Source organism: Mesoplodon bidens, assembly GCF_964165515.1.
Source record: "Mesoplodon bidens genome assembly, chromosome: 15".
NCBI classification, from domain to species: Eukaryota; Metazoa; Chordata; class Mammalia; order Artiodactyla; family Ziphiidae; genus Mesoplodon; species Mesoplodon bidens.
Window position 1 is genome coordinate 35,363,700 of NC_138171.1, and position 27,741 is coordinate 35,391,440.

General features: G+C 53.3%; 2 protein-coding genes and 1 long non-coding RNA gene across 3 annotated transcripts; 2 read left to right on the forward strand and 1 right to left on the reverse strand.

The window, feature by feature from the left end:
* Positions 1-283: 283 nt before the first annotated feature.
* Positions 284-2,271, forward strand: LOC308629171. Its single transcript, XR_014017635.1, has 3 exons — positions 284-357; positions 465-546; positions 2,230-2,271. It is a non-coding gene; the product is annotated as an uncharacterized lncRNA (long non-coding RNA).
* On the reverse strand, positions 351-13,213 carry ACTL6B (actin like 6B; the record flags this gene model as incomplete). Its single annotated transcript, XM_081256713.1, has 14 exons — positions 351-706; positions 3,773-3,859; positions 4,069-4,164; positions 4,260-4,340; positions 4,438-4,552; positions 4,671-4,732; positions 4,886-4,975; positions 5,664-5,770; positions 5,836-5,930; positions 6,593-6,690; positions 11,900-12,000; positions 12,305-12,470; positions 12,665-12,741; positions 13,189-13,213. 14 exons carry the CDS (start codon positions 13,211-13,213, stop codon positions 626-628), a joined length of 1,281 nt encoding a protein of 426 aa, XP_081112839.1. The 3' UTR covers positions 351-625.
* An 8,169-nt stretch (positions 13,214-21,382) lies between these two features.
* GNB2 (G protein subunit beta 2) lies at positions 21,383-26,616 on the forward strand. Its single transcript, XM_081257929.1, has 10 exons — positions 21,383-21,538; positions 23,795-23,940; positions 24,155-24,193; positions 24,310-24,416; positions 24,727-24,790; positions 24,874-25,036; positions 25,131-25,197; positions 25,538-25,739; positions 25,842-26,058; positions 26,138-26,616. Exons 2-10 carry the CDS (start codon positions 23,884-23,886, stop codon positions 26,242-26,244), a joined length of 1,023 nt encoding a protein of 340 aa, XP_081114055.1. The 5' UTR covers positions 21,383-21,538; positions 23,795-23,883; the 3' UTR covers positions 26,245-26,616.
* The last annotated feature ends 1,125 nt before the right edge of the window (positions 26,617-27,741 follow it).

A 27,741-nucleotide genomic window follows, 5' to 3' on the forward strand; every position in this document is an offset into this window, starting at 1 on the left:
GCGCAGTCCCGGCTCACCTGAGCTGTGGGTCCAGGGGTGCTTAAGTGCGGCCTCTCGGGAGGCCCGAGGCCCCGCCCACCCAAGGTCCCACCTCCGGCCCCGCCCAGGCCCCGCCTCTGGGGCGGCTCCTCGGCTCCGCCCCGCCCCTACCGCCGCATCCTCTCTCCGGCTCCCACTTCCCGCCGCAACTCAGCTCCTCGCTGGGCGCCTAATTGAGCCACTCTCCCGAGTTCTCGCTGCGTGATCCTCCCTGGATTGCAGCCCCTTTGAAACCTGAGGCATCCGTGGCTCCTACGGCTCTGCCCCCGCCCGCAGACCTTGCCCTGGCGTCCACCGTGCGATTCCGAATGGGTATAGGTGTGGTCCTCCCTTCTCCTCTCTCCAGACCCCTGCCCCCACTGCCCACCCCAAAAGAGGCCAACTTTTTTTTTTTTCTTAAAACATTTTTACTCCTTTCAACCCAGAAACATCGAGGACGAGTGGGGAAGGGAAGAAAAGCGGGCGCTGGGAGCGTTGGGGGCTTCGATCTGCGCTGGCGGAGCAGAGGTGGGGGAAACCATCTCCTTGCTTTCGCGTTCCCTCCCCCACCGCTGCAGGCGGGCCTGTGGACGGGGAGCGGGCGCCCTCAGGGGCACTTCCGCTCCACACACTGCTTCCCGCCCTCCTCATATTCCTGCTTGGAGATCCACATTTGCTGGAAAGTGCCCTGGGTCGGGGTGGGGCGACATCGGCGGTCAGGGAGGCCCTGGAGAGAGGAAGAAGCGCCTCCCCACACGCCTCCCGCGCAGGCTCGACCCCTCGGAACCTCCTCCTCTCAAGCCCACAGCCCTCCCGCAGCCACCAACTTGCCCCATCTTCCTGTCCCCTCCTTCGTATTCAGAGGGCGAATACCCGCTTCATATCGTTCAATCCACGATTCATTCATTCAACAAGTATTTATTGAGCACCAGTCTGCCCGGGGCCCAGCGCTGTTCTCGAGCTGGGAGGTGGAGCTTACAGCCCCAGGCCAGCCAACCGGCGCCCCAACACTCCACATCCCTTCTCCACCAGATACCCTATCACTCCGTCAGGCCTTCCAAACACGCCAAGTCGCCCTCCTTCCCCCAAAAAATCTTTCCTCCTCCCTCCCCACCATTCCGACACCACCTAACATCAGGATATTAGGATGTCGTCACTTTGGCGCCCCACCTCCACCCTCCCGCTGAAACAAGCGCCTTGAGGGTCTCCAGCCCTGGCATTTCAGACTGCACCCTCTCTGTGGTTGTCCTGCCTCTGCCTGAAAGTTAGTATGTGTGTCCCTGCTTCTGTCCCTTGGCGTGTCCAGGAAGAACACACCTTCCTGGACCAGGTCATTCCCCTCCCTTCTGCTCACGTGCCAAAGCCCCACCCTTCCCACCATCTCTGGTTTCCAGTGCAGATCTCCGCGCTGAGTTCCAGACCCAAATACAGTAAGCCCCCTACATACCAACGAGTTTCCTTCTGAGAGCATGTTCTTAAGTCCAATTTGTTCCTAAGTCTAACAAGGTTAGCCTAGGTACCCAACTAACACAATCGGCTATGTAGTACTGTACTTTAATAGGTTTATAATACTTTTCCCACAAGTATATTATGTCTGCTGAAATAAATATAGGTACTAGGGATCCAAAGAAATCATAAAGACCACACACAATACTGAACGCAGTTTTAACAAATGTGGTCACAGTGAAGTAACTGGATTAAAAAAGATGATATCTGATTTTTATCTATCATTCTAATATCTGTAATATCTAATGTACATTCCCATTCAAAATTCTTCAGAGTGAAATTATTTTATGGGCTTGAAATATAATTTTTAAAGAAATGTTTTATTCTAAGGTTGCATATTCTAAGAAGTTCTGCACTGGTACCAATGAAATGAACACTTCTATTTTTTACTAGTACTGTACTACTGTACTCTATACAGTACTGTAAACTGCACAAAAGCAAATCACTTGTGGAGGATGCACGCATGTGACAATGTACGCCAGACACGTGAACTAACTATGTGATTGGACATGCGAACATTCGCATCTTTGAAAGTTCGAAACCCGAAGGTTCGTAAGTAGGGGACTTACTGTACTCAGCTGTCTTTGGACACCTCCTCCTCAGTGTCCCCTGGGACCTCACCCTCAACATGTCCACAACTGTGTTCACTATCTTCGCCCACACCTGCCCCAAACTTGCTTCTCTGGTCTTTCTCACCTTCTACAGTTGCCCTGTCCAAATCCAGTGGCCATTCGCTACATGGAACACTTGAAATGGAGCTATTGAGCACTTGAAATGTGGCTAGTCCGAAATGAGATATGCTTCACATGTCGAATATATACCGGATACTGAAGACTAAATCCAGAGAAAAGAATGTAAAACATCTTAACTTTTATATTGATGACATATTGAAATGATAATACTTTGGATATATTGGATTAAATACGATATATTCTTAAAACTTAATTTCACGTGTTTCTTTGGACTCTTTTTAAATATGGCTACTAAAAATTTTTTAATGACATATGTGGCTCACATTACATTCCTCTTGGACAGCACTGCCAGGAGCTAGCATCCTGGGCCTCGTCCTTGAACCGGTTCCCTCTTACCTCGCGTATCCAAAGTGTCCACATTCTGTCAGTCAGACCTCTGATAAGCTTTCAATTCCACCCCCTGATATCTGCTCCGCCATCAAACGCAGGTCACAGTGGAGACCACAGCAGCCCTCTCCAATCCACTCTATGCTCTGCAGCCCAAGTGAGCTCACTCAACTCAGATCTCACAGCATCTGCCCACTGCCTTTGGCCTTGCCTGGCTCCCCCCAGGAGCCAAGCACCCTCTCTCCCACTTTGCCTCATATGTCCTTACTCACTCTTTCATCTCAGCTTGAGTGCCCCTTAGAGGCCCTTCATGACCCCTGAACGAGATCAAGTCTTCCTTTGAAGGAACACCCCACACTTTGTGATGACCTCCTGTTTAATCGCCTCGGCTTCCACACTGTTCCCATGCACAGAGGCGGGGTCTAGGTCAGGCTGTCTGTCCACTTCAGGTGCACTGGAGGCCCTCAACAACTGTGTGACTGACACACTCTCAGCCCTGAGCTAACTTCAGGGGTTCAGTCTCCTGTCACTCTGACCATTGTTTCTGTCTCCTTGGGGGCACCCACTCTAGTGGATATCCTCCTTGTCCTGTCATGGCCCTGCTGTCCCCCTCTGTGTGGCTGACACCTGCCCCCCCAGATGCAGTTTGCATCTTCACCTCTCACTCAGCGTCTTGCCTCTACCCCAGCAGCTGGTCCAGACTGAACTCCCCACCTACCGCCCCAGAACCAACCTGCCAGCCTCCTTCTGTTTGCCCCTTGCTCACCACCCCATCCCCACCGCTACCCATTCCACGACTCCAGGACAAGAGGAAGAGCCTCCTGGCAAGGTCCCCTCACATCCAGCTCATACCCTGATCCCCAAAGACTCATGTCTGACATAACCTTCCCAAGCGTGCCTGTGGCCATCACATCACCTTGCCCCAAACCTTCAGGGTCTCACCCTGGCACACAGGACCACCACAATCTCATCCCAGCCAACCTCTCCGGCTTCCTGTCTTCCGCTCCCTGATTTGTGTCCTGATGTAGGATCCACCTTTCTGGGAGCACTGACTGCCCTTTCATAAATGTTTGTTGAATGAATGAATGAGGAGGCAGGCAAGGCGATGGGGGCTGTCTGGATCTGCCCTTCCCCACATTCAGCGCTAGGCCAGGCCCCTCCCCTCTCACCAGTGAGGCCAGGATGGAGCCCCCGATCCAGGGGCTGAACTTGCGCTCCATGGTGCTGTTGCTGGCGATGAGCTTCAGTCTCATGCTCTGGGGAGAAAGAGGGGCTGCGGGAAGCAGACACCTGGCTTCTGGGAAGGGGCAGGGCTGGGGGTAGGGAAGACTGGGAAGCCACAGCAGGAAGGGGCCACTCTGGCGGCCAGAATGTTTGCTTGATGTGTGGGAAGGAGGAAGGACTTGGTCCTGAAGGGCTGAGCCAGGACTGGAGTCCAGGGCCCTGGCCAGGGGTGGGTTCCTACCGGTGGAGTCTTCTGGGAAAGCTCTCGATTGAGTCTGTCAGTGAAGCCCTGGAGCAGCGTGTTCCCACCAGTGACAATGACACTGCCGTACAGGCCCTGAGAGCAGGGAGGAGGCGTGAGCAGTCACGGGACAGTGCCCCCCCACCAGCTTCTCCTGGGCCCCTCTGCCAAGACTCAGGCTTGGGCCTCACCGGGCGAATGTCAATGTCGCACATGCCGATGCTGGTGGTCACCACGTGGCCCACACCTAACATGGTGTTCCCCGAAAGGCCCTGCAGAGAAAGGTGACTGGTCCCCTCTCCCAGACCTTTGTGATCCTTCCCAGCTTCTCCCACACCCCAGGATCCAGGGCCCTCCACCCAGCCCCACCTTGACATTGGAAGGATCAAACAGGCCCTCAGGGATGCGGAGTCGCTCCGCACCATAGTCTGTGTTGTAGCCATTGGGCATCTCGTAGTGCACTGTGGGCATCTGCGCAGCCACCCTGCCCAGGAAGAAGCAAGACTCTGCTTGGGGGTGCTCCCAAAAGACCAGAGGTCCCCCCTGAGCTCCAGGCCTGCCCCCTTTCCCCACCCCCACCCCCAGCCATGAGCTGCACTTACTGCTCATCGTAGGGAGAGTCTGAGACCTGCAGCACGGAGGCCTGGAAGTCCTGGATCACCTCCTGAGAACCCAGGGAGGTGGTGAGGGCTGGGTTCCCACCTCAGGCCCCACCCCACCCTGCCTGCAGGGCCTCTGTCCCTCCCCGCGGCTCGTGGCAGGGGACTAGGAGGTGGGGGGGGTGCGGGGGTTTTGCGGGATTTCTCCAGCGCCTCACATTGCACATGTAGTTATGCCAGGACTTGGAAACCTGGGGTAACTTCTCCTTCTTCTTCCAGTTTGGGGGGGCGCCCTCCCGTACGGGCTCCTGTGGGGACACAGCCTGTGAGCACCCTACCCCCTCCCACACTGGCCCAGCCCACCCTGACCACACCTGCCAGCTCTGCAGCTAACGGGCACTGGGTTCTCTGCTCTGTTGCCCAGAAAAGGTGTTTCTCCCCCTTCCCTGTTAGAGGAGAGAGAACGGGGAGAGCCCATCCCCACAGATGCCATGTGTGCAGCGGGTACAGCTGATCTGAAAGGCTTTGGTCAGAGAACATTGAGGGCCTGGGGAATCCAGTAGGCGGCCAGACCTTAAGGAAACAGCCTTTTACGGATCCATGTTCCACGTGGGGGTCCCTCGCATGCAGTGTCTCATTTAACACTCACGGCAGCCCTACGTGCTGTTATTCCATTTTACAGGGGAGGAAACTGAGGCTTGGGAGCTTCAGTCTCATGCTCTAGGTCACACAGCTCTTCTGTGGCAGAAGCAGACCTTGAACCTGGGTCTACTGGACACCAGAACCCACCACACTGACCCTCACATACACATTCTGCTGGCAGTTGGCTGTGGGACCTCGGCCATATCCCTCAGCCTGTCCAGATCTCTGATGCCTCAATTGCAAACTGAGGGCTGAGGGTCCTTCTGGGGCCTGGCTGCTCCCCACCCTGATATCTGATGGGTCAGTGGGTCGGCAGTCATAGGGTCAGTGCCCAGGACATCCCAGAGGCTCCACCTTGGCTGCGATCATGTAAGGCGGGATGATGTCAATTGCCATTTCCTGGAAGAGCTCTCGGCACTGCATGGAGATGAAGTCCCCTGCCAGGGGCGACTTGACAATGCCTGGAAAGGAGTGGGTGTCAGGGCCTGGTCCCTCAAGGCACCCCCGACCCCTGCCGAGGCCCCACCTTGCTGCAGGACGTAGCCATCGTGCACTGGAATGGCCGTGGTGTGGGTGGCCCCACTGTCCAGCACCAGACCTGTGGAGCGTCCATTTGCAAAGCTGGTGTGGGATGGGTAGGTCAAAGAGACAGCAGCAGCACGAGGGGGCTGGGGCCCGAGTCTGGCCTGGTCACTCTGTTCTTTCCCGGATCCAGCCATTCCCAGTCTGCAAATCTCTCCTTCTAGTTTGTGACCCATCTGCTAGAGAAAGGCAGCTGAGACCCTTGTCACTTTTTTCTTGTCTGAATCACACTCTCTTCCTCTATTCCTTCGTTTTGAGCTCCCAGCCTCTCTTTAGGTTTAGTTCTATGTCCCATGGGCTCTCTGAAATTAGGGGCTATATCGCCCCACTGCCTAGCATAGGGTTCAATGCAAGGCAGATCCTTAAATAAAATAAATGCTGATTGGCTGTTTGGGAAGGGAACAAACACCTCAGTGTCATATACTCTTCCCTCCTCCCTCCAGCCCCAGCCCCTGCTGTCTACTTGTCCCTACTCTCAATGCTCAGCCTGATCCAAGGAATGGGAAAGGGCCGCTGAGCTGGCCACCCCAAGGTCCAAGGCACTTAGCCCCCAGGGGCCCTCTGCACTAATGGGGCTCAGGGGGCTGTCTGCCCATCCAGGATATAACTCTCCATAGAATTAGGCCCAGCCTCCAGCTCAGAACGCCACACACCCCACCCTGACCCTCCACTCTGGCAGAGTAGCTTAACCCAGTGGATACGCAGTAAGCACAGCTGTCTTGCACAAGAAGAAGGCAGGAATGTTGTACTGCTCGAACATCAGCTCTGTCAGCTTCTCCCGCTTGGCCCGTGTGTTCCACTGAGGAGAAAGTGCAAGAGGGGAAGATTCAGGAAGGGAAAAGCACCGATCCATGTACATACCCGCCACCCCAACACGTATCTTGCGCTGAGGACAGAGGTCAGGTCCCCTGACCCTCGTAGGTCTTCAGAATGTGAGAACTATAAAGAACTTTAAAGATCACAATTCAAACTCAACTGAAGAAAACAAAACTCAGAGAGGGAAACTGGCCAAGATCACACAGAAAGCTCTTGGTAGAGCTGGGTCTAGAGTCACAGTCTCTTGACTCGTAGCCCAGTGCTCTTCATTGTGCAATACACACTTCAGCACCCCCACCCCCAGCCGCCAGTACATCCCTCTTCCTCACTCTAATCATCTCAGAGGCAAGAAAGCTGAGGAAGAAGATTTCTGGGTAAAAATGTTGGATTGAATACAAACATCTACTTTTATTCCCTCCCAAGATCCCAGCAAAACTATAATAGAGGGGGAATTAATTTAAAAAACAGCAACAAAAAAAACCCAAACTCACAAAAGCCAACAGGCACATAAAAAGATGCTCAGGGCTTCCCTGGTGGCGCAGTGGTTGAGAGTCCGCCTGCCGATGCAGGGGACACGGGTTTGTGCCCCGGTCCGGGAAGATCCCACATGCCGCGGAGCGGCTAGGCCCGTGAGCCATGGACACTAAGCCTGCACATCTGGAGCCTGTGCTCCGCAACAGGAGAGGCCACAACAGTGAGAGGCCCGCGTACCACAAAAAAAATAATAATAATAAAAATTTAAAAGATGGTCAATATTTTTGGCCATTAGGGAAATGCAAATCAAAAGTACAATGAGATTCCACTTCACACCCACTAGGGTGGTGATAATAATTTAAAAACAAGACAAAACGACAAAACAGAAAATAACAAGTGTTGGAAAGGATGTGGAGAAATCAGAACCCTTGTCCATTGCTGTTGGGAAGGTTATATGGCTCAGCTGTAGAAAATGGTTGGCAGTTCCTCAAAAAATTAACACAGAATTATCACATGCCCCAGCAATTTCACTCCTAGTTATATACGCAATGGAATTGCAAACAGGTACTCAAACAAATCCCTGTACACAGCTGCCCACAGCAGCACTATTCACAACAGCCAAGGTGGAAATAACTCAAATGTCCATCAGCAGATGAACGGAAAAACAAATTGTGGTATATCCATACAATGGATTATCACTCAGTCAGCTACAACATAAATTAACCTCGAAAGCATTATGCTAAGTGAAATAATACAGACATAAAAAGTCACATACTGTATGATTCCATTTATATGAATGATCCAGAATAGATCTATCCATAGAGACAGAAAGCCAATTGATGGTTGCCAAGCGCTGGGGGCAGGGGGAGTGGAGAGAAACTGCTAAATGAAAATGGGTTTTCTTTGGGGGTGATGAAAATGTTTTGAAACTAGATAGAGGTGATGGTTGCAGAATATTGTGAATGTATTAAATGCCACTGAATTTTTAACTTAAAAAAGGTTAATTTTATGTCATGTGAATTTTACCTGAGAGAGAGACAGAGAGGCATAAACCCTTGAAGCTTGAGAAGAATAAGAAATGAGAAAACAGCAACAAATTTTTGAAGGTTGGAAATCAGTTAGGTGAGCAGTAACTGACTTAACAGATTCAAGAATGCTGACTCCTAAACTGGTAGTGGAAAAAGCCAACAACAGCCTGTGTTAAATGGCAGAATCCTCACAGGGATTGGGAATTGGTAGTTTCAGGTACCTCTGGAAGTGGAAGGAAAGGGGAAATAAAATAAGATTGCTTAAAGCTATTCAAGTAACAGATCCCTAAACTCTCATCCTAATTCCATGTCACTAGGCTATTGCCCACTCCAACCTCAGCAGAAGAGTGGAAGTTTATTCTCTGGAGAGAGTAGAACTAAGGGTCTCTGAACTGGTGGGACACTTGTCACTGTTGGGAGTGAGGACACTATACTTAAAAGAGGGGAATTAAGTGATGTCATGCATATTGAATGCTGATAACATCAGCCCTATTTGCTCACTTGGCTTCCAAAAAGGGGTTGGGCAGTCCTGTCTTCAGGTTGGAAGTCTTCCCTGTGAGTTACATCAAAGATCTAAAGATGCAACATCCCAGTCAGACCATCCTATAATAAAGACTGCAGTCAGCAAGTCCCCCTGCCCAATCAGCTTTTTAGTCCCCCATTCCTAAACATATGCAGACAAGCAAGGATTTGTGGAAATCTGAGAAAAACCTAGGAAATGAGATAAAGACTCCCAAGAAAGGGCAGGGAAAAAAAGCAACTTGGAAGAATAAGTATACAAGGAGATGAAAACTTCCAAAGACAAAACTAATAATATCCCTATGAGGTAACAAGTAATATTGTACCCATGAAATAAGAATAGGATGCTCTAAAAAGTAACATTCATGGAATAATAAAGACCTCCCAGGAAATAAAAATACAGGAGCAGGAATGAATTAAAAACTCAACAGAAGAGGTGAAAAACAAATTGAGGGAATATCTTGGAAATTACAGGAAAAATATAAAGAGATGGAAAATATAACAGAAAAGATGAGAATATTAGGAGACCAGTTCAGGAGGTACAAAATCCAAATAACAGGATTTCTCAAAAGAGAGAACAGAGAAAATTGAAAGAAATAAATCATCAAATAAGTAATTAAAATTTTTTCACTGAGCTGAAAGACATAGGTTTCCAAAATAAAGCAACACATTGGGTGTCCAGAGCCACAGACAAAAACAAACCCATATAATATTGTGAAATTGTAAAACACTGAGGACAAAGTGAAAATTTTATAAACTCTAAGAAACAAAAATAAGTTATACCAAAGGATCAGGAAATAAATGATTTTGGCCTTCTTAATGGTAACAGTAGATGCTAGAAGACACTGGAGAAGTGCCTTCAAGATTACAAAGAAAAATGATTTCCAACCTGGAGTGTTATACCTAGCTAAACTATCAATCCAAGGTTAGACATGCAAGGTCTCAAAAATGTTACTTCTTATGACCTTTCTAAGGCAGTTAGTGGAAGATGTACCCCATGAAAACAAGGAAGAAAATCAAGAAAAGGAGTCATGGGATACAGGAAACAGGACTTCTAATACAGGAGAGGGGCAAAGTGTTTCCTTAAGATGATGGTGAAGGGAGATGTCAGGATGATAGCTACATCTTCTGCGTAGAAGGTAACTAGTCCAAAGCAGAGCAGGTCAGTGGGCTCCTGAGGAGATTTCTTGAAGATGAAATTGATAGAACACCTTAAGGAATTAATGTCTTGAGAAAAGATACAGATAACTGATGAATAATTTAGGGCCACATTATTAAGTAGATAGAAAAACTAAGGAAAACAGAACCAAGACAATTTTCAGTGCTAGAGAAGACAAAAAGTTGCACAGGAAAGGAAAATAAACCACAGTTTATTGCCTGGTTCAGGTCTGATTAGCATACATAATAATAAGAGTGTAAATACTGAATATTGATCTTTAAAAAAACCCAAAACCCTAAACTACAACTGTACTTTAGGTAAGAAATAAGAAATGTGTGTGGTGTGGGCTGGGGAGGAAAGAGAGCCAAATGCTCATTTTCTATAGTGGGAAATCCACAGATAATGTTTAAAGCTTAAAAATTCACAATCAGCCATTTAAGTGTGATATTTAGAGATATGAAAGGTAATGGTGGGACTTCCTGGTGGTCCAGTGGTAAAGAATCTGCCTTACAATGCAGGGCACATGGGGTCGATCCCTGGTCTTGGAACGAAGATCCCACATGCTGCAGGGCAACCAAGCACACGCACCTCAACTAGAGAGCCCATGCGCCCTGGAGCCTGCATGCCACAACGAGAGAGAAAAAATACGCACACCACAACTAGAGAGAACCTGTGGGCCACAACGAAGAGCCCGTGCCGCAATGAAAGATCCAGCATGCCGCAACTAAGATCTGACGCAGCCAAAAAAATAAATAAATAAAATAAACAGGGGCTTCCCTGATGGCACAGTGGTTAAGAATCCGCCTGCCAATGCAGGGGACACAGGTTCAAGCCCTGGTCCGGGAAGATCCCACATGCCACGGAGCAACTAAGCCCGTGCGCCACAACTACTGAGCCTGCACTCTAAAGCCCACGAGCCACAACTACTGAGCCCACGCACCTAGAGCCTACACTCTGCAACAAGAAAAGTCACCGCCAGAAGCCTGAGCACAGCAACAGAGAGTAGCCCTCACTCACTGCAACTAGAGAAAGCCTGCGCGCAGCAACAAAGACCCAACGCAGCCATAAATAAATAAATAAATAAATTTATTAAGAAATAATAATAAATAAATATTTTTTAAAAAGGTAATAGCAGGGCCTCCCTGGTGGCGCAGTGGTTGAGAGTCCGCCTGCCGATGCGGGGGATACGGGTTCGTGCCCCGGTCTGGGAGGATCCCATATGCCGCGGAGCGGCTGGGCCCGTGAGCCGTGGCCGCTGAGCCTGCGCGTCCGGAGCCTGTGCTCCGCAACGGGAGAGGCCACAACAGTGAGAGGCCCGCATACCGCAAAAAGAAAAAAAAATAATAAAAAAAAATAAAAAAAAATAAAAAAAGATAAAAAGGTAATAGCAGGGCCTCCCTGGTGGCGCAGTGGTTGAGAGTCCGCCTGCCGATGCAGGGGACGCGGGTTCGTGCCCCGGTCTGGGAGGATCCCACATGCCGCGGAGCGGCTGGGCCCGTGAGCCATGGCCGCTGGGCCTGCGCGTCCAGAGCCTGTGCTCCGCAACGGGAGGGGCCACAGCAGTGAGAGGCCCACATACCGCAAAAAAGAAAAAAAAAAAAAAAAAAAAGGTAATAGCAAAAAAAAAAAGCTAAAAGAGAGAAGAGCAATTGTCTCTGGAAAAGGGGCAATAGAAGGAGGAGGCTATGAATGGCATTTTTTTTCTTAACATACTTTATAAAACAAATTGATTCTTTACATGTATATATAATATTGACAAAGAATGTAAGTAAAAGGTCATAAAAGGACTTGGGGTGGTGGGGCAGTGTATAAGGTTGACTGGGGGAAGGGCAAGTGGATAGAGCTGGAGGAAAGAGGGAGGCATGGAGACTAAACCAGGGAGGAAGGAAAGTGGTTGAAGATGATGGAGTTGGAAGGAAAGTTTGAAAAGCAAAGTGGAGTGAGTGATGGCTTGAGGAGAGAGGTGAATGGTGAGCCCCAGGGCTTGACTAGCAGCTGGATGAGGCACTTACCGGGGCCTCGGACATGAGCACTGGGTGCAGATTTGGCTCAGACTTGACGTGTTTGCTGTAGGTGTGATCCAGGATCGCACGGAAGCACTCCCAGTCCTCGACTGGGGCCAGGAGACCAGTGGAGAGATGAGGGTGGGCAGGCAGGAGTCCAGGGACAGGAAGGAAAGGAAGGAGGGAAGGAAAATCCGGGAGAGGGGAAATAAGACAAGCTCCAGCAGAAGTCCCCCCTTCCCAGGAATCTGGTGGCCCCTGGTTAGGAACCAGGCAGCTGTGGGAAGAAGTGAGGGCATCCCTGGGACTTGGGCCGCTGCAAGGAAGACTCTATGGATGTGGGGTGCTGTGCCCCAGGTTGTTGGGTGTGGGCTCTGAGTCTGTGTCAGGAGGCAGTGGGTGGGGGCCCCGTACTCATGCCATTCTTGAGGGGTGACATGACCTCCGCTCCATCCCGAGGCACGTGGAGGGCATTGGTGTCGATGTGAAAGATCTTCCCTTTCTTCTCCTTCTCCCCCTCCAACTCCAGCCCGCCCCCCTCCTCCGCGGCCAGCAGCCCCACTGTGGTGGGGAAGTCAGCCTGGAGGGGGGCATGGGTGGAGAGAAATCAATCTCTTGCCCCGTTCCAGGCCCATGGCAGGGCCCTCAGCCCACCCCTGGGTTTACTCCCTCATTCCCACTCAGCAAAGCTTCTCTCTGGGCTCCGAGAGCCCTGGATCACTGAGAACCCTGGAGGGGAGCCCTAGGTTTTGGGGAGGGGGCTGGAAGGCTCACCTTGGGGCAGTCCTCCCCAGCGTACCCAGCGCGGACTGAGAAGGAGCCAATGTCAAAGACCAGCGCCCCCACCTCATCTGTGCGGGGAGACAGACTTGTGAGGGGATCTCTCCCAAACTCTCTCCTCTTGGATTGTTCCGAAAGGAGGTCAGGGCAGAGCCACCTTCAACGCCGGATGGTGCGGGTGGGAGCTCGGCCAACAGTTTAGGGTCCTGGGAGTGGGGGTCGAGACTCCAAAGTCCCTTTCTGCTCAGTGGCCGTTTTCAGGCCACTTTCCTTGCTGGGCTGGGGGCCGGGCGGTGGTGGGTTGAATGGTAGAGAGGTTGGGCCCGGTGCGCGCGAACGTCCGGGGGCGGGGGTCGAAGGTGGGAGTGGCGCAGGACACAAACCAGGGGCTAGACCTGCTCGAGAGCCGAGGTGCCAGGCCCCAGGGTGCCCAGAGCTTGGGTCTCGCGGGTTCGGGGCGCTGGGATTCGGGCGAGGCCGCGCCAGGCTGGAGAGCCCGAAGCCCGAGGCTCGCTCACCTCCGCCGTAGACGCCCCCGCTCATAGTGCCCTCTCAGCGCTGCTCGCGGCCCGTGGGCGGCGGCGGGATCAGCACCGAGGCTGCGGGACAGCTCCCGGGACCCCGGGAGGGGCGGGGCGCGGGGCGGCCAATCGGGAGGCCAGGTTCCCCGCCCCCAACGGCGCCGCCGATAGGCTGAGAAGCCAGACAATAACCCGTCAGGGGGCCGCTGCTTTAAAGGGGCAGACACCTCAACCTTAGGCGCCGGGGAGGGGATTAGCAAGGACCTCGAGGCCGGCCCTAAGGGATAGGCTGGCAGAGAGCAGGAGTACGCAAGAGATGGAGACCTTGTCCATTCGGAGACTGTAGGGTGACTGACGGGGCCCCTGCTCCCTTACTTTTTAAAATGGGGTCTAGAAAAGGGCGCCATCGTCTCCGAGACGCGTCCATTCTCAGGCTCCTGAGCAAGGTTCTGCCATACCCAGGACTGCATGAAATCACTGGGAGAGGAAGGGAAGGGAAGGAGAGGGAGAGGTACGGGAAGGGGTTGTCTCCATTTTCTCCCTGTTTCTTGCCACCCTTGTCTTTCTGATGGTCCCTCTTTTCCTCACTGGTCCTCTGGTGCCTGGGCCTTATACATACACACGTTTATGCACATGTACACACGTTCACACATGGCACTCAGCTAACCCAGCTTTTGTTTCCTTTCCCTCTCCCTCTCTTTTCATCTGTTCTTCTCAGGAGTTATTTATCAAGCAAGTAGATTTTCCCCTCATAGGCTCCTAGGTCCTTCTTGGCTCCTGGCATGAGGCCATCTCCACAGCAGTTTTGAAAGAGAAGGTGAAGGAGTGGCTCTGACAGCCTGGCTCAGCTGAGAGACTCTTATGTGAGCATATGGGTAGGTGTGTGCCTGTACGTATGTGAGTGTGTCAGCATTCGTGTGCATATGCTTATGTGCATGTGTTGGGGGCACTCCCACCTACTTGTTTAGGGGTGGGGGGCAATAAGACCAGAGATAGCATTGGAAGAGGGTTCTGTGTGATGGCCGGCCGAATGCCCCTGAAGCTTCTCAGCTCATCAGATACTCATTCTGTAAGGGACTCCACCCTTCCTTAGCCAAAGGACAGATGGTTTGAGCTGGCTCATCCGTTACCCACTGGCGACAGTGGCATTTCACATGCCCAGGGTTGGTTCTGAGCCCAGGCCTGGCTCCCCAGACTGGAGGCTTCAGTGGGAGGGGTGAGCTGATTCAGGAGTTGGGAAACAGAAATATCCCAGAGTGAGCCTAGGTCAGTCATTGTCCTCTATAAATTGAGGCCTGGATGAATTGGAACAGCCCCTTAACCTCTCAGCACCTCATTTCTTCATCTTTCAAAATGCTGAGGTGAGAATTAAAGGAGAACACTGGAGGGGAAAGTGATTCTGTTCACGGTCTGCACCTCTCCTTTTTGTGGACATTGAATAATGTTGCTTCACTTCCCTTGTAAATTCACCTTGCCAATTCCCACTATCCCCTCCCCCATCCCAGTCAGGACCTCAGATTCAGAAACTACCCCAGTCAGGGGAAACCTTACTGATCACAGATACAACTCCTAGATTTTATAGGGATTTCCCCAGATAGAGGCAGGGCCCTGTCTTGGGTCACACAGCCCACAGGGGCAGAGCCAGGACTAGAACTCACATCTCTCATCAGCCAGTTGACAGATGACCTTGTTTCATAACACCTCTGTGTCCCTCTGCAAGCTTCACTGTCCCCATTTGTAGGACAGCTGGTGGTGAGGACTCAATCTGATGCCAGAATCAAGTTCCTGGCTAAGAGCTGGGCACACAGGGCTATTCAGCAAACACTGGGTCTTAAGAAAATCCCTAGGGCATTTTTGAGGCTTTAATATTATTATCCATTTATTCATAGAAATCTGTAGTCTATCTGATAAAATGACTTTTCCACTCATGGTTGGTAGAAAAGCTAAAGTCAGCAAACTACCAACTAGACCTGATTTACCGCCCAGTAAACTGTGGCCAATTTCCATTTGTCATAGGATCTGACATGATATTCTATTGCATGATGGAAGTGGTTAAGGTAAAGTTTATTAATATATTTCATTCATCCATTCATTGATTCAACAAACATCTTTTATGCCTACGGTGTGCCAGGCATTGTACAAGGTATGGGAATACTAAGGTGCATAAGATATATCCCTGCTGTCAAGGAGTCTTGGTGCAGTGGGGAGCTCAGACATGCATGAAAGTGGGGTGAAATGGAGGCCCAGAGGAGGAAGGGGCTACCTGTCTCTGAGAGTCCAGGGAGGCTTCTAAAAGTGAAGTTTGAATTGTGAAGGATAAATAGGGGTCACTGGTGAACAAGGTGGGAAAGGTCTTCCACCCAGAGAACAGTGTGAGCAAAGGTCCATACATGGAAATAGGAGAGTTGGAGATGAGCTGGTGGCAGAGACCAGCGTCAGAGGAAGATGAAACTAGAAAAATAGTCAAAGACTGACTCGTTGGGCTTCCCTGGTGGTGCAGTGGTTGAGAGTCTGCCTGCCGATGCAGGGGACACAGGTTGGTGCCCCCGTCCGGGAAGATCCCACATGCCGCGGAGCGGCTGGGCCCGTGAGCCATGGCCGCTGAGCCTGCACGTCCGGAGCCTGTGCTCCGCAATGGGAGAGGCCACAACAGTGAGAGGCCCGCGTACCGCAAAAAAAAAAAAAAAAAAAAAGACTGACTCATTTATGCCTGAACGCTGTTTTTACTTAGCAAACATCTGCTATGTGCCAGGCACTGTATAAATGCTTTACAAATATTAAGTAATTTAGTCCTCATAATGACCTGATCACCATCCCCATTTTGCAAGGGAAACAGAAGCATGGAGAGGTAAATGACTGGCCCAAGTTCACTCAGCTGGTAAGGGACAGCTGAGATTTGAACTGTGGCATGTGAAGAGTATTGGTCCTGGGGAAAATGTTGCCATACTTCTATTCATTTCATAGATGTTCTCCAGGTGCCTGATAGGCATTGGGAATAAAATGGCTCATATAACTTGATGTGACTCTCACTGAGTTTAATGTCTATTTTAGAAGATGGATGATTAAACAATTAGCTCAATAAAGTCATCTGGAGGTTCTCACACTGGCCAAACCTGAGCACCTGGTAATGACATTGAAGGTGGTAAGACCATGACCCCCAGACCCCACACCTTGGATAGGATTTGGCATCTTGTTTGGGTCTATTCATTGCTTGGTGAGCTCTCACCCAGACCTCTTCCAGACAAGCCAAGTGCCCTGGCTTCCCAGGGAGCCCCTAGTGCAGGTGGCAAGTGCCCAGAAAGAAAGTCCAGTAAAGACTGCAACAGGCACGGAGCCAGCACTGCAGTGGGGCACAAACAGTGATGTAATTAGGGAAGCAATATTTAAACTAAGACTGAGAAAATGAAAAATTTCCCAGCTGACAGGAAGTAGAATTGGAATGTGGGGGTGGAAGGCATTCTTTTTTTTTTTTTTTTTTTTCAGTTTTTTTTTTTTTTTTTTTGGCGGTACACAGGCCTCTCACTGCTGTGGCCTCTCCCGTTGCGGAGCACGGCCTCCGGACGCGCAGGCTCAGCAGCCATGGCTCACGGGCCCAGCCGCTCCGCGGCATGTGGGATCCTCCCAGACGGGGGCACGAACCCGTGTCCCCTGCATCGGCAGGCAGACTCTCAACCACTGCGCCACCAGGGAAGCCCCTGAAGGCATTCTTAATAGAGGGGAAAAGACCCAGCCTCTGTGTCTTGCAAAGAAGTTTGGCCCTTCTCATGGAGTCAGTGGGGAACTCCTGCATGGTTTTGAACAGCAAAGTTATACGATCCAACTTGCATTTTAGAAAGATACCTTCTGGCAGCTATTTGGTAGGTTGATTAGAGAGGGACTATCCTGAAAGACCAGGAAATAGGCAAGAACCAAGGTAATAGCAGCTGGCGTACAGTAGAACGGATAGATTTAAGCAATATTGGAGAGGTAGCACTGACAAGATGTATTCACTGATGACGTAGACTGCTAGCCTTACATCAATAGCCATCTCCCTCCTTTCTTTTCTTTTTTTTTAAATAAGTTTATTTTATTTATTTTTGGCTGCATTGGGTTTTTGTTGCTGCGCACGGGCTTTCTCTAGTTGTGACGAGTGGGGGCTACTCTTCATTGTGGTGCGCGGACTTCTCATTGCAGTGGCTTCTCTTACTGTGGAGCAGGGGCCCTAGGCGCGTAGGCTTCAGTAGTTGTGGCTCGCAGGCTCTACAGCACAGGCTCAGTAGTTGCAGCGCACAGGCTTAGTTGCTCCGCGACATGTGGGATCTTCCCAGACCAGGGACTGAACCTACGTCCCCTGCATTGGCAGCAGATTCTTAACCACTGTACCACCAGGGAAGTCCCCCTTCTTTCTTTATGAGCAATGTTTTAACTGGGTATATGGCTACAGACTACATTTCCCAGCCTTCCTTGCATCTGGCCAACTTCTGAATAGAAGTTAGTGGTGTCCTTAACCAGGAAAGAACTTGTGCTTCCATGCCACACCCCCTCCCAAGTGATGGATTCAGATACAATAGTGGGAAATACCTGGGCCACACTGGACACAGAGATGGAAGCCACAGGTTGAGGATGGCTGAGATGCCCCACAGTCCTGGAGGATCTATTCTGGGGTTGTCACTTAAGCCACTGAATTTTGGGGACTCTTTGTTCTAGCAGTTTGGACTATAGCCTAACTAACTGACCATCTTTTGGATATGGGGAATGAGGGGGTGAGAAGCTCCTGGGCAGATCGTGGTGCTGTTAACTGGGCCAAAAGATTCAGAGGAGAAGTAGGGTTGGGTAGGATGGGGTGGGGTGGAAGAGGATTACTTTAATTTTGAATATGTTGAATGTGAGACATCTGTAAACAGTGATGTCCAGTCACTGTTTTAACAATCAACTCTTCAGGGAAGGGGAATTTCGATCTGAAGCATTTGCTGACTTCCATGGTGTAAATACTCTCACCACAACGATTACAAGTTACTACTATCAACATGACATCATTGAACAAGGAGTTGGGAAGAGAGGTATACAGTGGCCTCTTGTGAGCTGGTCCAAGCTAGCACGAGCTGACTCCAGTGCACCACTGTCCATGAACATCCAGGTGGAGATGTTCAGTCTGAAGTTGGACAGACACCAAGTCTGCACATGGAGACAAAGATCTGAGAGTGATGAGCAATTAAGGGGTAATAAAAGTTCCAGTAGTGATTGGAGTCACCAGTGAATAGCATGGAGAGTGAGAGGAGGAGGCTAAAGCTGGGATCCTGAGAAAATCAATGTTTACAGAGTGTCCTGAAGAGGAGGAGAAGGCTGAGGAGAAGCCTAAGAAAGAACAGTCAGAGGGAGGAGGAAGTGTCCCATGACCCACCAGGGCCAGGTTTTCCACATGTGCTCCAGGGCTTCTGCCTTTCAGAGAGATTGTTCATCCTCTGGTCATCCCCTCCCTGTCTCTATCTTCACTTCTCTCTCCTCTCTGTCCTTCTCATTATTATCTTTTTAAAAAAATAAACAAGGTTTTAATTTTTTAAAATAAATTTATTTATTTATTTTTGGCTGCATTGGGTTTTTGTTGCTGCACGCGGGCTTTCTCTAGTTGCGGCGAGTGGGGGCTACTCTTAGTTGTGGTGTGTGGGTTTCTCATTGCAGTGGCTTCTCTTGTTGCGGAGCACGGGCTCTAGGCACAGGGTCTCAGCAGTTGTGGCTCACGGGCTCTAGAGCACAGGCTCAGTAGTTGTGCCGCGTGGGTTTAGTTGCTCCACGGCATGTGGGATCTTCCCGGACCAGGGCTTGAACCCGTGTCCCCTGCATTGGCAGGCAGATTCTTAACCACTGTGCCACCAGGGAAGCCCTTCTCATTGTTATCTAAACAAGCTCCAGGAGCTCCCATCAAAACACAAATTTCTTTACTCCACAGTCTCCTCCCATTGCCTCCCCACCTTTCTATACCCACTCCCAGCCAAGATTCCCAAAGCCTTGACCACCTTGGTCGTCTCCACCACCTCATTTCTCACTTGCCCTCAGCCCACTGCAAGCAAAGCATCCATTGCAAATGCTCCAGACCAAGCCAGCAGCAGCCTCCACGGTAGTCAATCCTATGCCTTCTTTCCAGTCCAGCCTTGTTGCACCTCTCTGCAGCATTCAGCACAGTTTTACCATTCCTTTTTTGGAACAGAATTTTCCAAAAATTCTGTTGGGTTCCAGAATTCCACGTTCTCCTGATTTTCTTCTTAGCTCTCTGGCTTCTCCTTTGGCAGCCTGTTCTCCTCTGCCTGACCTTTAAATGTTGGAGTTCCTCAGGGCTTGGTCTTAGGCCATCTTGTCTTTTCCCTGAACCTCTTTATGATTTCATCTGCTCTAAAATGCCACTCATTCTCAAGGCTCTATTCCAACCCAGACTCGTGCTGAACCCCAGACCTGCTTCGACAGCCACTACTGAGCATTCTGCTTTGAACCTCTCCTAGGCACCTCAAGCTTAACACGTCCCAACTTAAAACTCTTGATCTTCTTCCCCAAATATATCCCCTTCCAACTGCTCTGCTCTCAGTAAATGGCACTTCCAAGCTTGCAGTACTAATAGTTATTTCCATGGTTGTCTACCATCTGTCTCCTCTGTAGATTGTAAGCTCCCTGCAGCCAGAGGAGGGTGCACAAATTCGAGGTTGTATCACCAGGGCCTATGACAGTGCCTGATACATCTTTGGGACTCAATAAATATTTGCTGATTGAGTTAAAACAAGGAAGCATATTAGCACAGAACCCAAGTGAGAGGAAGCAGTGTCAGATGCCCTATAGAGATTAACAAAATTAGTTTCTAGTCATCGGCTGCTAGTTTTCTAAATAACTTTAGGGAAGTCACTTCGTCCATCTGTAGATTGAAACTGAAGTAAATATAAGGTCCCTTCCAAATTCTAATTGACATCTCTTATCTACTGCTAATATATCACTGAATTGGTGAGTGCACATACATGGAATTTGTGCTTAAGTAAGAATGACTTTTTTTCTTATTTTCTTTAAAAATTGGTGCTTTGACGGGAATTCCCTGGCGGTCCAGTGGGTTAGGACTCAGTGCTTTCACTGCTGGGGCTCGGGTTTAATCCCTGGTTGGGGAACTAAGATCTGCACCACCCCCCAAAAAAATTGGTGCTTTGAAAACTATTTGTAATGCCTTCAACAGAGGTTACATGAAAAGTGTCTGTTTTGATACTTTTACTTTTAAATTTCATGAGGACTCAAAGGCTATTCATTGACTTGAACTTACCAAAACATTTTCACTATCTGTGGGGATCTCATAACAATCCAAGGTGACTTGCAGGGCAGTTAGCTATCAACAGTCTCATTTTGTAAATGTGGAAGCTGAGGCTTATACTTACATTCTCATCCCTTTAGAGGGAAGGTCCAGGGGTTCATCAAGATGCTAGCACTGCACACAGTAAAGTCGATAAAGCTGCCCTGGTTCATATCTTAACTCTGCAGTCCTAGGAATCTGTTTCCACTACTATAAAATGGGAACAGTGCCAGTACTTAACTTCATAATATTGTCGTGAACATTAAATAAGTATGGAAATCAATAAATATGAGTTGTTATTACGATGTCATGCAGCCCTGTAAAGAGTTCTACAAAAGCCCACTGAGCAACGTGGGGGCACTGACTGGGCAGGACTTTTCTCACAGCACACCTGAGTTCCCAGGGGCCGGAGCTGCCCCTACTCCTTCCTGCTCGTGTACCTTCGATGTCGCTGCCCTTTCCTCTACAGCGCTGAGGCCTGCGGGCTAGCCCTGCGCGGGTCAGTATCTCTCTAACTCCGCCCCCTAAGTCGGGGCGTGGCCTCACATGCAGGGGGCGGAGCCAGGACGAGAACTGGGGCGTCGAACTCCCCTTCCCAGTCTGGAGCCGCCCAATCCGGGAGGGTAGGTCACGTGATCATCCAGCGGTTTCACCCTCCCCTATGCCGGTACCATCTCTGCCAGTCCCGGGGGAGATGTCTTGCGCCTTTTGGGGAAGCAAAGCATCTGTTTTGGTCCGTTTTGCGTGGAAATAGTGTGGAGTAATATCTTTGATGTGACAGGGTCAATATTTGCCCCTTAGGTGGTATTTTCCCTTCCGGGCTCCCCCCACTAAGTAGTTGGTATCGCCCAGCCGGGCCCTGGGCGCGGCGGCGACGGCCGCGTCACTGGCGGGCGGGATCCCTCCGCTCTAGGGAGAGCAGAGCTGGACGGTGAGTTGCGGAGACTGAGGAAATCCATCCGCGTCGCCGCCGCTGCCGCCTCCGCCGCGGAGGAAGACAGGACCTCCCGCGCTCCTCTAGCGACCCTTCGCAGAGTCCCACCGCCACAGGTACCTCCGCTGATAAAAGGAGTCCTCATCCCCCCCAGCCCCAAATTCCCATGGGGGAACCTCTCTTCTGTCTGTCTCCCCGGTCTGGCCTCTCGGGAGCGGACGTAACTCTCCAGACCTCCCCTCCCTTTTTCTGGTCCCGTCGCTCCCAAACCCGGAAGGGAAACTGGGGGACCCTCGCCTCCAATAATGCACGCTCTCGCTGCACCATCGGGGTTATTTTGCCTGACCCCAGATCCCAGGCCAGCCCCACCTACCTCTTGTTCCCTGAGAAGTTGGGGGTCTAAATTCGGGGATTCCTCTAGGCCCCGCCCCGCCCCCTTTCCCCACCTCTACCACCCCCTTGCCTGCCCCTGGGTAGCACCCCTCGTGTCCTCCCATTTCGCACCCCCGCCGGCATTCGCCTTGCAAAACTCCAGAATCCTCAGAGAGGCAGGCAGGGCCGCGAGGCTACCTTTCTCCTCGTCTCCACCTCGATTTGGGGTCTGCCCGTGTTTTCTGGCCCCATTACCCTAGACCGGAGACCTCGGCACCCTATTCCCTTTAGTACTCCTAACCCCACGCTTAGCTCCCCTGCGCCCCCCCCCTCCGCCTAGCTTTCATTTGGGCAAAATGGAGGTCGTGGGGGCCGGAGGACCAGGCCCACTGCGCTTCGCAGCGCGGCACCGGCCCGCGCCATCCAGCTGCCAGATCCGGGGACCCTCCCTTGTCCCTTCCCCTTCTCCCCGCTAGACCCGCGGAGGTGGTTGCACCCTCATTTCTCCGTGATACCCCCGGCTGCTGTATGCCCAGAACCCGGGGCCGCCTAGGGGGCCGTGGAGAGTGATGGGGATTGAGGTCTGGGAGCGTCGCCCCCGCCCCCAGCGGCTTCCTCCCGGCCTGCTTCCTTCTGCCCCGGGCGTCTGGCGTTGCCGCCCCGCCTGGGCTGCCGGCAGCTGGAAGGAAGGGGCTTTGTCCGGAGCTGGGGAAGTGGGGTGGGGGGCTTTGCCCCCTCCCTTTTTTGGAGGGGCGTCCTCTGGCACTGGCGTAGAAAAGCTGAACAGGGGGGAAATGTCAGTGGGGAAAAGGAACGCCCAGGGTACGGGGGAAGTGGGAGCAGGATGGGGGACGCCTGGGTGGGCAGAGTGCAGTGTGCATGGCCAGATCACACAGGTGTCTAAAGGGGAGGGGGGGCAGGACTCCGGGCCCTGGAGCGGAGCCAGCCAGGCCCCTGGGGCCCCGGCGCGGAGCCCGCGGGCTGAGCTCTTGGGGAGCCGGGCCGCCTGGGGCCGCCCGCTCGCCCGCCCGCCGGCACCTGGGAGAGAGCAGCTCCGCGCCTCGGTGCCCGGGACCTCTCTTTGGAGCCCTAATTACTCGAGAGCGGCTCCCACGGGCTTCCTGCGGGCGCGCCGGAGCGGGCGGCCTAGCCGCTGGAGGGAGCAGCGGCTTGGGACTGGCTACCTCGCCACCCTCGCCTCCACCCGCCGCGGGCGGCTAATGGGGCGCAGCCGTCCCAGGGATAATCCGGGGTGAGCCGTCCCGAACCTATTAGTGCCCAATCGGCTTTTCCCAAATCCTGTAAACAGCCACCCTGGCTGGTTCTGGGGAGGGGCGGGAGGCTGGGTCGGGCGGGGGCGATGGGGCCGGGGGTGGGGTCATCCACCCTACAGGTCTCAGCCGTGGATGCGGTTGCCTCGGCAACCGGGCTAGGGTGGGGGCACTTCACCAATGAGGTGCTCTCAGTCCGGGTGACGGTTGCCTAGGCAACCCCACGAACAGCCCAGCTTTCCCCTCTGGTCTCCCCCACCCCCACTCGAAGCTGGGGATGTGTGTGTGGAGGGTGTGCGGTGTATGGGGGTGAATTTAAAGAGGCACCGTCCCTTTTAAAATTAGGTGCTAGGAGGGCGGTGTCTCTGCGGGCCGGGGAGGACGCCCGGTCTGTTTTCGAAGGGACTCTCCCCGCCCCTTCCCGCACCCCAGTTCCTGCCGCGGGTGTCCCGCCCGGGCTGCTGTCCGAGGGAGGAGTTTCCCCTGCGCTTCCTCTTGAGCTTCCCGCTCCGTTTCCGGGGGGCGGGAGGAAGATTGGGGAAGTCAGCTGTTCCCCGGCTACGTCTCTCCCGTGCCAGAGGCCCGTGCTCTGTCCGGGGGACCGCGGCCACAGCTGGCGCCCCCTCCCCCTCCGACCGGTACTTACCCCTTCCGGGCCGCGCGTCAACCCCGCCTTCCCCCCTTCTTCCCCGGCGGCCTTGGGCCTGACGTCAGCCCTGCATCCCCCAGGCCTCGGGCCAGCGGCGAGGAGCTGCCTCCCCCAGCCCCCGTCCCGCGGCCCCCAGCCGCCCCCAACCCCGCCCCACGGGCCCGGCGCCATGAGTGAGCTGGAGCAACTGAGACAGGAGGCTGAGCAGCTCCGGAACCAGATCCGGGTGAGGGCCTGGCTGCCGGGCTGGGGCGGCTGAGCGGGCAGGGCCGGGTGGCTTGTGTGCACCGGGTCAGGGGAGGGGCTTGTGTGTGGGTGGTGGTGGGGTACCCTAATATCCTCCTGTCTCATCCTCTCCATTCCCCTGTTTCCTGTTGTCTTTCTTCTCCTCCTGTCTTCTCTTCGTGTTTCTCTCTGAATGGCTCTGCCGTCTCTTATAGGATGCCCGAAAAGCATGTGGGGATTCAACACTGACCCAGGTGAGATGAATCCAGGGCTGGACTTGGGTTTAGGGAAGGAGCACGGGTTGGAAGCATACTTCTCAGAGGGCCCTGCCGCCTGAACCTTCCTGAGCCTATTCTGCCTCCACCTCCAGATCACAGCTGGGCTGGACCCAGTGGGGAGAATCCAAATGAGGACACGGAGGACCCTCCGTGGGCACCTGGCAAAAATCTACGCCATGCACTGGGGGACAGACTCAAGGTGGGTGCGGCTGGGGCTGTGTGCTGAGCTGTCGTGTTTGCTTTGGGCTGAGTTTATGGCAGGTAGGGTGGGCAGGGGTAGCCTTGCATATCTGGTGCCAGAAACAGGATGCCCCTGTTGCCAAGTCTGTTTGGGAAGCCCATGACTCCCAGACATCCCCAGGGGATGGGAAACAGGGCCATACTGACAGGAACTTCTCAGCTGCTGCCGGGAGTTGTCTCCCACCAGATGGGAGAGGGGGAAGGGTGTCCTGCCTCCCGAGGGGGCTTCCCACCCTGACCCCTCTGCGTCTCCATCCACTCTCCGACAGGCTGCTGGTCAGTGCCTCCCAGGACGGGAAGCTCATCATCTGGGACAGCTACACCACCAACAAGGTAGAGGTGGCACCTGAGGCCGGACGGGGCTGGGCTGCAGGCCCTGGCTGGCTCTGACCCTGGGCACTGCCCCTCATCCATAGGTCCATGCCATCCCGCTGCGCTCCTCCTGGGTCATGACCTGTGCCTACGCACCCTCAGGAAACTTTGTGGCCTGTGGGGGATTGGACAACATCTGCTCCATCTACAGCCTCAAGACCCGTGAGGGCAATGTCAGGGTCAGCCGGGAGCTGCCTGGCCACACTGGTGAGAGGCGCCTGGCAAGGCACAGGCACTGTTGCGGGGTGAGGGGCTGCACTGCCCTCCCTTAAAGACCCGGCTGACCAGCCCCTTTCCCCAGGGTACCTGTCATGCTGCCGCTTCCTGGATGACAACCAAATCATCACCAGCTCTGGGGACACCACCTGGTGAGGCCCTGCCAGGGCTAGGCAGTTGGGACTCACCTACACTTCCTGCCGGGGGAGGGAGCACCGCCTCAGTGCTCAGGGGGTAGTCCCCACCCTGCACAAGCACCGGCAGAGCCCCTGTTCTGAACACTCAGCCTTTTGCTCTGGTGGCAGGAAGGAGGGGGAAGTGGGGGACCCCTCCTCACCTGGGACAGGAGCAGGCTTCTGTCACCCAGCGGCTCCCGGTGCCCCTTGTGTGGAGGCTTCACTGGGCCTGGGCTCACAGGGTGGAGGGGGAGGGGAGAGGGAGTCTGTCCTGCACCCGTCTCTGATCCATTCCTTCTTCCTGTCACCCCTCCAGTGCCCTGTGGGACATTGAGACAGGCCAGCAGACAGTGGGTTTTGCTGGACACAGTGGGGATGTGATGTCCCTGTCACTGGCCCCCGATGGCCGCACCTTTGTGTCAGGTGCCTGTGACGCCTCCATCAAGTTGTGGGACGTGCGGGATTCTATGTGCCGACAGACCTTCATCGGCCACGAATCCGACATCAATGCCGTGGCTGTAAGTTCTGGGGCGAGCTGGGCTGGCCCATCTTCGCCAGGCTCCCGGCCCGGCCCTGCCCTGCCCCGCCCCCTCATCCCACTCTGGTCTTGTGTCCTGCAGTTCTTCCCCAACGGCTATGCCTTCACCACGGGCTCTGACGACGCCACGTGCCGCCTCTTTGACCTGCGGGCCGACCAGGAGCTCCTCATGTATTCCCATGACAACATCATCTGCGGCATCACCTCTGTTGCCTTCTCGCGCAGCGGCAGGCTGTTGCTCGCTGGCTACGACGACTTCAATTGCAACATCTGGGATGCCATGAAGGGCGACCGTGCAGGTGAGAGCTGGGAGCTGAGGAGGGGGTGGGCGGGGACAGGGAAACGAGGCTGGAGTTCTGACGTCCCCCTCTGTCCCAGGTGTCCTCGCAGGCCACGACAACCGAGTGAGCTGCCTTGGGGTCACTGATGATGGCATGGCTGTGGCCACAGGCTCCTGGGACTCCTTCCTCAAGATCTGGAACTAACAGCCCCGACCCCAGCTGGGCCCAGGCTAGGAGGGGCCCTGCCCATGCCCACACTACAGGTCGGGAGCTCGGGGGCTGGGTGCACACTGAGCCTCCCTCCTCGGGCCGCGGGGCCTCGGGTCCCTGCTCCCCTACCCAGGTTTGGTTCCTCCCGGGGCCCCCACTGTGGAGATTAAGATGGGAATAGAATGGGGGAAGAGGAGGGGCAGAAAGCCCTCATCCTTTTGCTGCCCTGGGGTCAGGGCCTCATCCCTCTGGAGGGCCAGAGGCAGGAGGTGGAAACTCCAGGGGCTGGCTTTTTTAAAACTGGTTTTATTTTAATTTTTATTATATTTTCAGTTTTTCCATAAAGGAACCAATTCCAACTCTGTACCTGGTCTCTACCCTTGCTTGTGTCTTCCTCGCTCTGGATATCTGTCCCCAGCGGCAGACCGGCTGGGGGGACGTGGGGCTCCAAGTAGTGGGGTGGGGACTACCACTCCTCCTCGGCCGGAAGCGGAGTCACAGGTGGGAGGACCTTCTCTGGCCCGCAGGTCGCAGGTGTTCCACACACAGAGCCCTCCCATTTCTAGCCTGGCCTGGTTAGGCTGGCTGACCACAGCCGCCCCCTGCCTGTGGCTCTTTCAGTTCCCAACATCCCTTCCCCAAGAAACAACTCAGACGCAGAAGGGGAGAACACACACCAAGTTTTATTGGGGGGAAGCGGAGTATTTACAGAGGCAGGTAGACGAGAAGGGAGTCACACAGGTTGGGGAGATGGTGGGTACAAGGCAGACAAGGATACAGAATGACCCCTGCACCCACCCTAACCCCAGGAAGGGCGGGGGAGCAGCTGGGGCCCAGGAAGACAGGCTGGGAAAGGACAGCAAGGGGCCTGAGTCCCTGGGCTGGGGGGCTCAGGGGCTTGTAAACATTGACCACTCTCAGAAGGGGATGGGGGTGGGAGAGGGCTCCCCCTACACTTCCTCACAGGGTTAAGGCCTCTCCAGGCTCAAGGGCCCCCTAAATTCAAAGTCTCTTTAGCTGGGGGGGTAGGGGAAGGAAGAGACGGGGAAGAGTGTCATCCCCCCTCCCCCTGCATTGGCTGCGGCAGGGGTGGGGGCAGTTACATTCAGTCACAACAGTACTCCCCCAACACCTCTAATGCCGCCAAATACTGGCTCGAGGAAAGGGGGAGCTGGGGGGCCAGCAGCAGCAAGACATTTCCCCCTGGCCCATCACCCCCTTATTGCTTTAGAGAGAATATTGTCTTTTCACGGACGCTAACACTGTTGAAACCAGGGAGAAGCAGGTGGAGGGGGCCACTCCACCCCCGAGGCCAGCTTTATCCCCCAACACTGACCCAGTTGCCACTTTGGTGCAAAAAAAAAAAAAAAAAAAAAAGTTAAAAAAATCATCTCTCTGGGGATAGATGGGGAAAGAAAACTGGGGCCACTCCCCATTTCCCCAGGGCAGGAAGGATAAATACATTCATGGAGGGGAGGCAGTGGCAGAATC

What these genes read in the sequence shown, in the direction of transcription:
- GNB2 (XM_081257929.1), top strand. Translation starts at nt 23,884, where the DNA reads ATGAGTGAGCTGGAGCAACTGAGACAGGAGGCTGAGCAGCTCCGGAAC. An exon ending in CCGACATCAATGCCGTGGCT is followed by an intron (nt 25,740 to 25,841) that starts GTAAGTTCTGGG and finishes TGTGTCCTGCAG; the next exon opens with TTCTTCCCCAACGGCTATGC. An exon ending in CATGAAGGGCGACCGTGCAG is followed by an intron (nt 26,059 to 26,137) that starts GTGAGAGCTGGG and finishes CCTCTGTCCCAG; the next exon opens with GTGTCCTCGCAGGCCACGAC.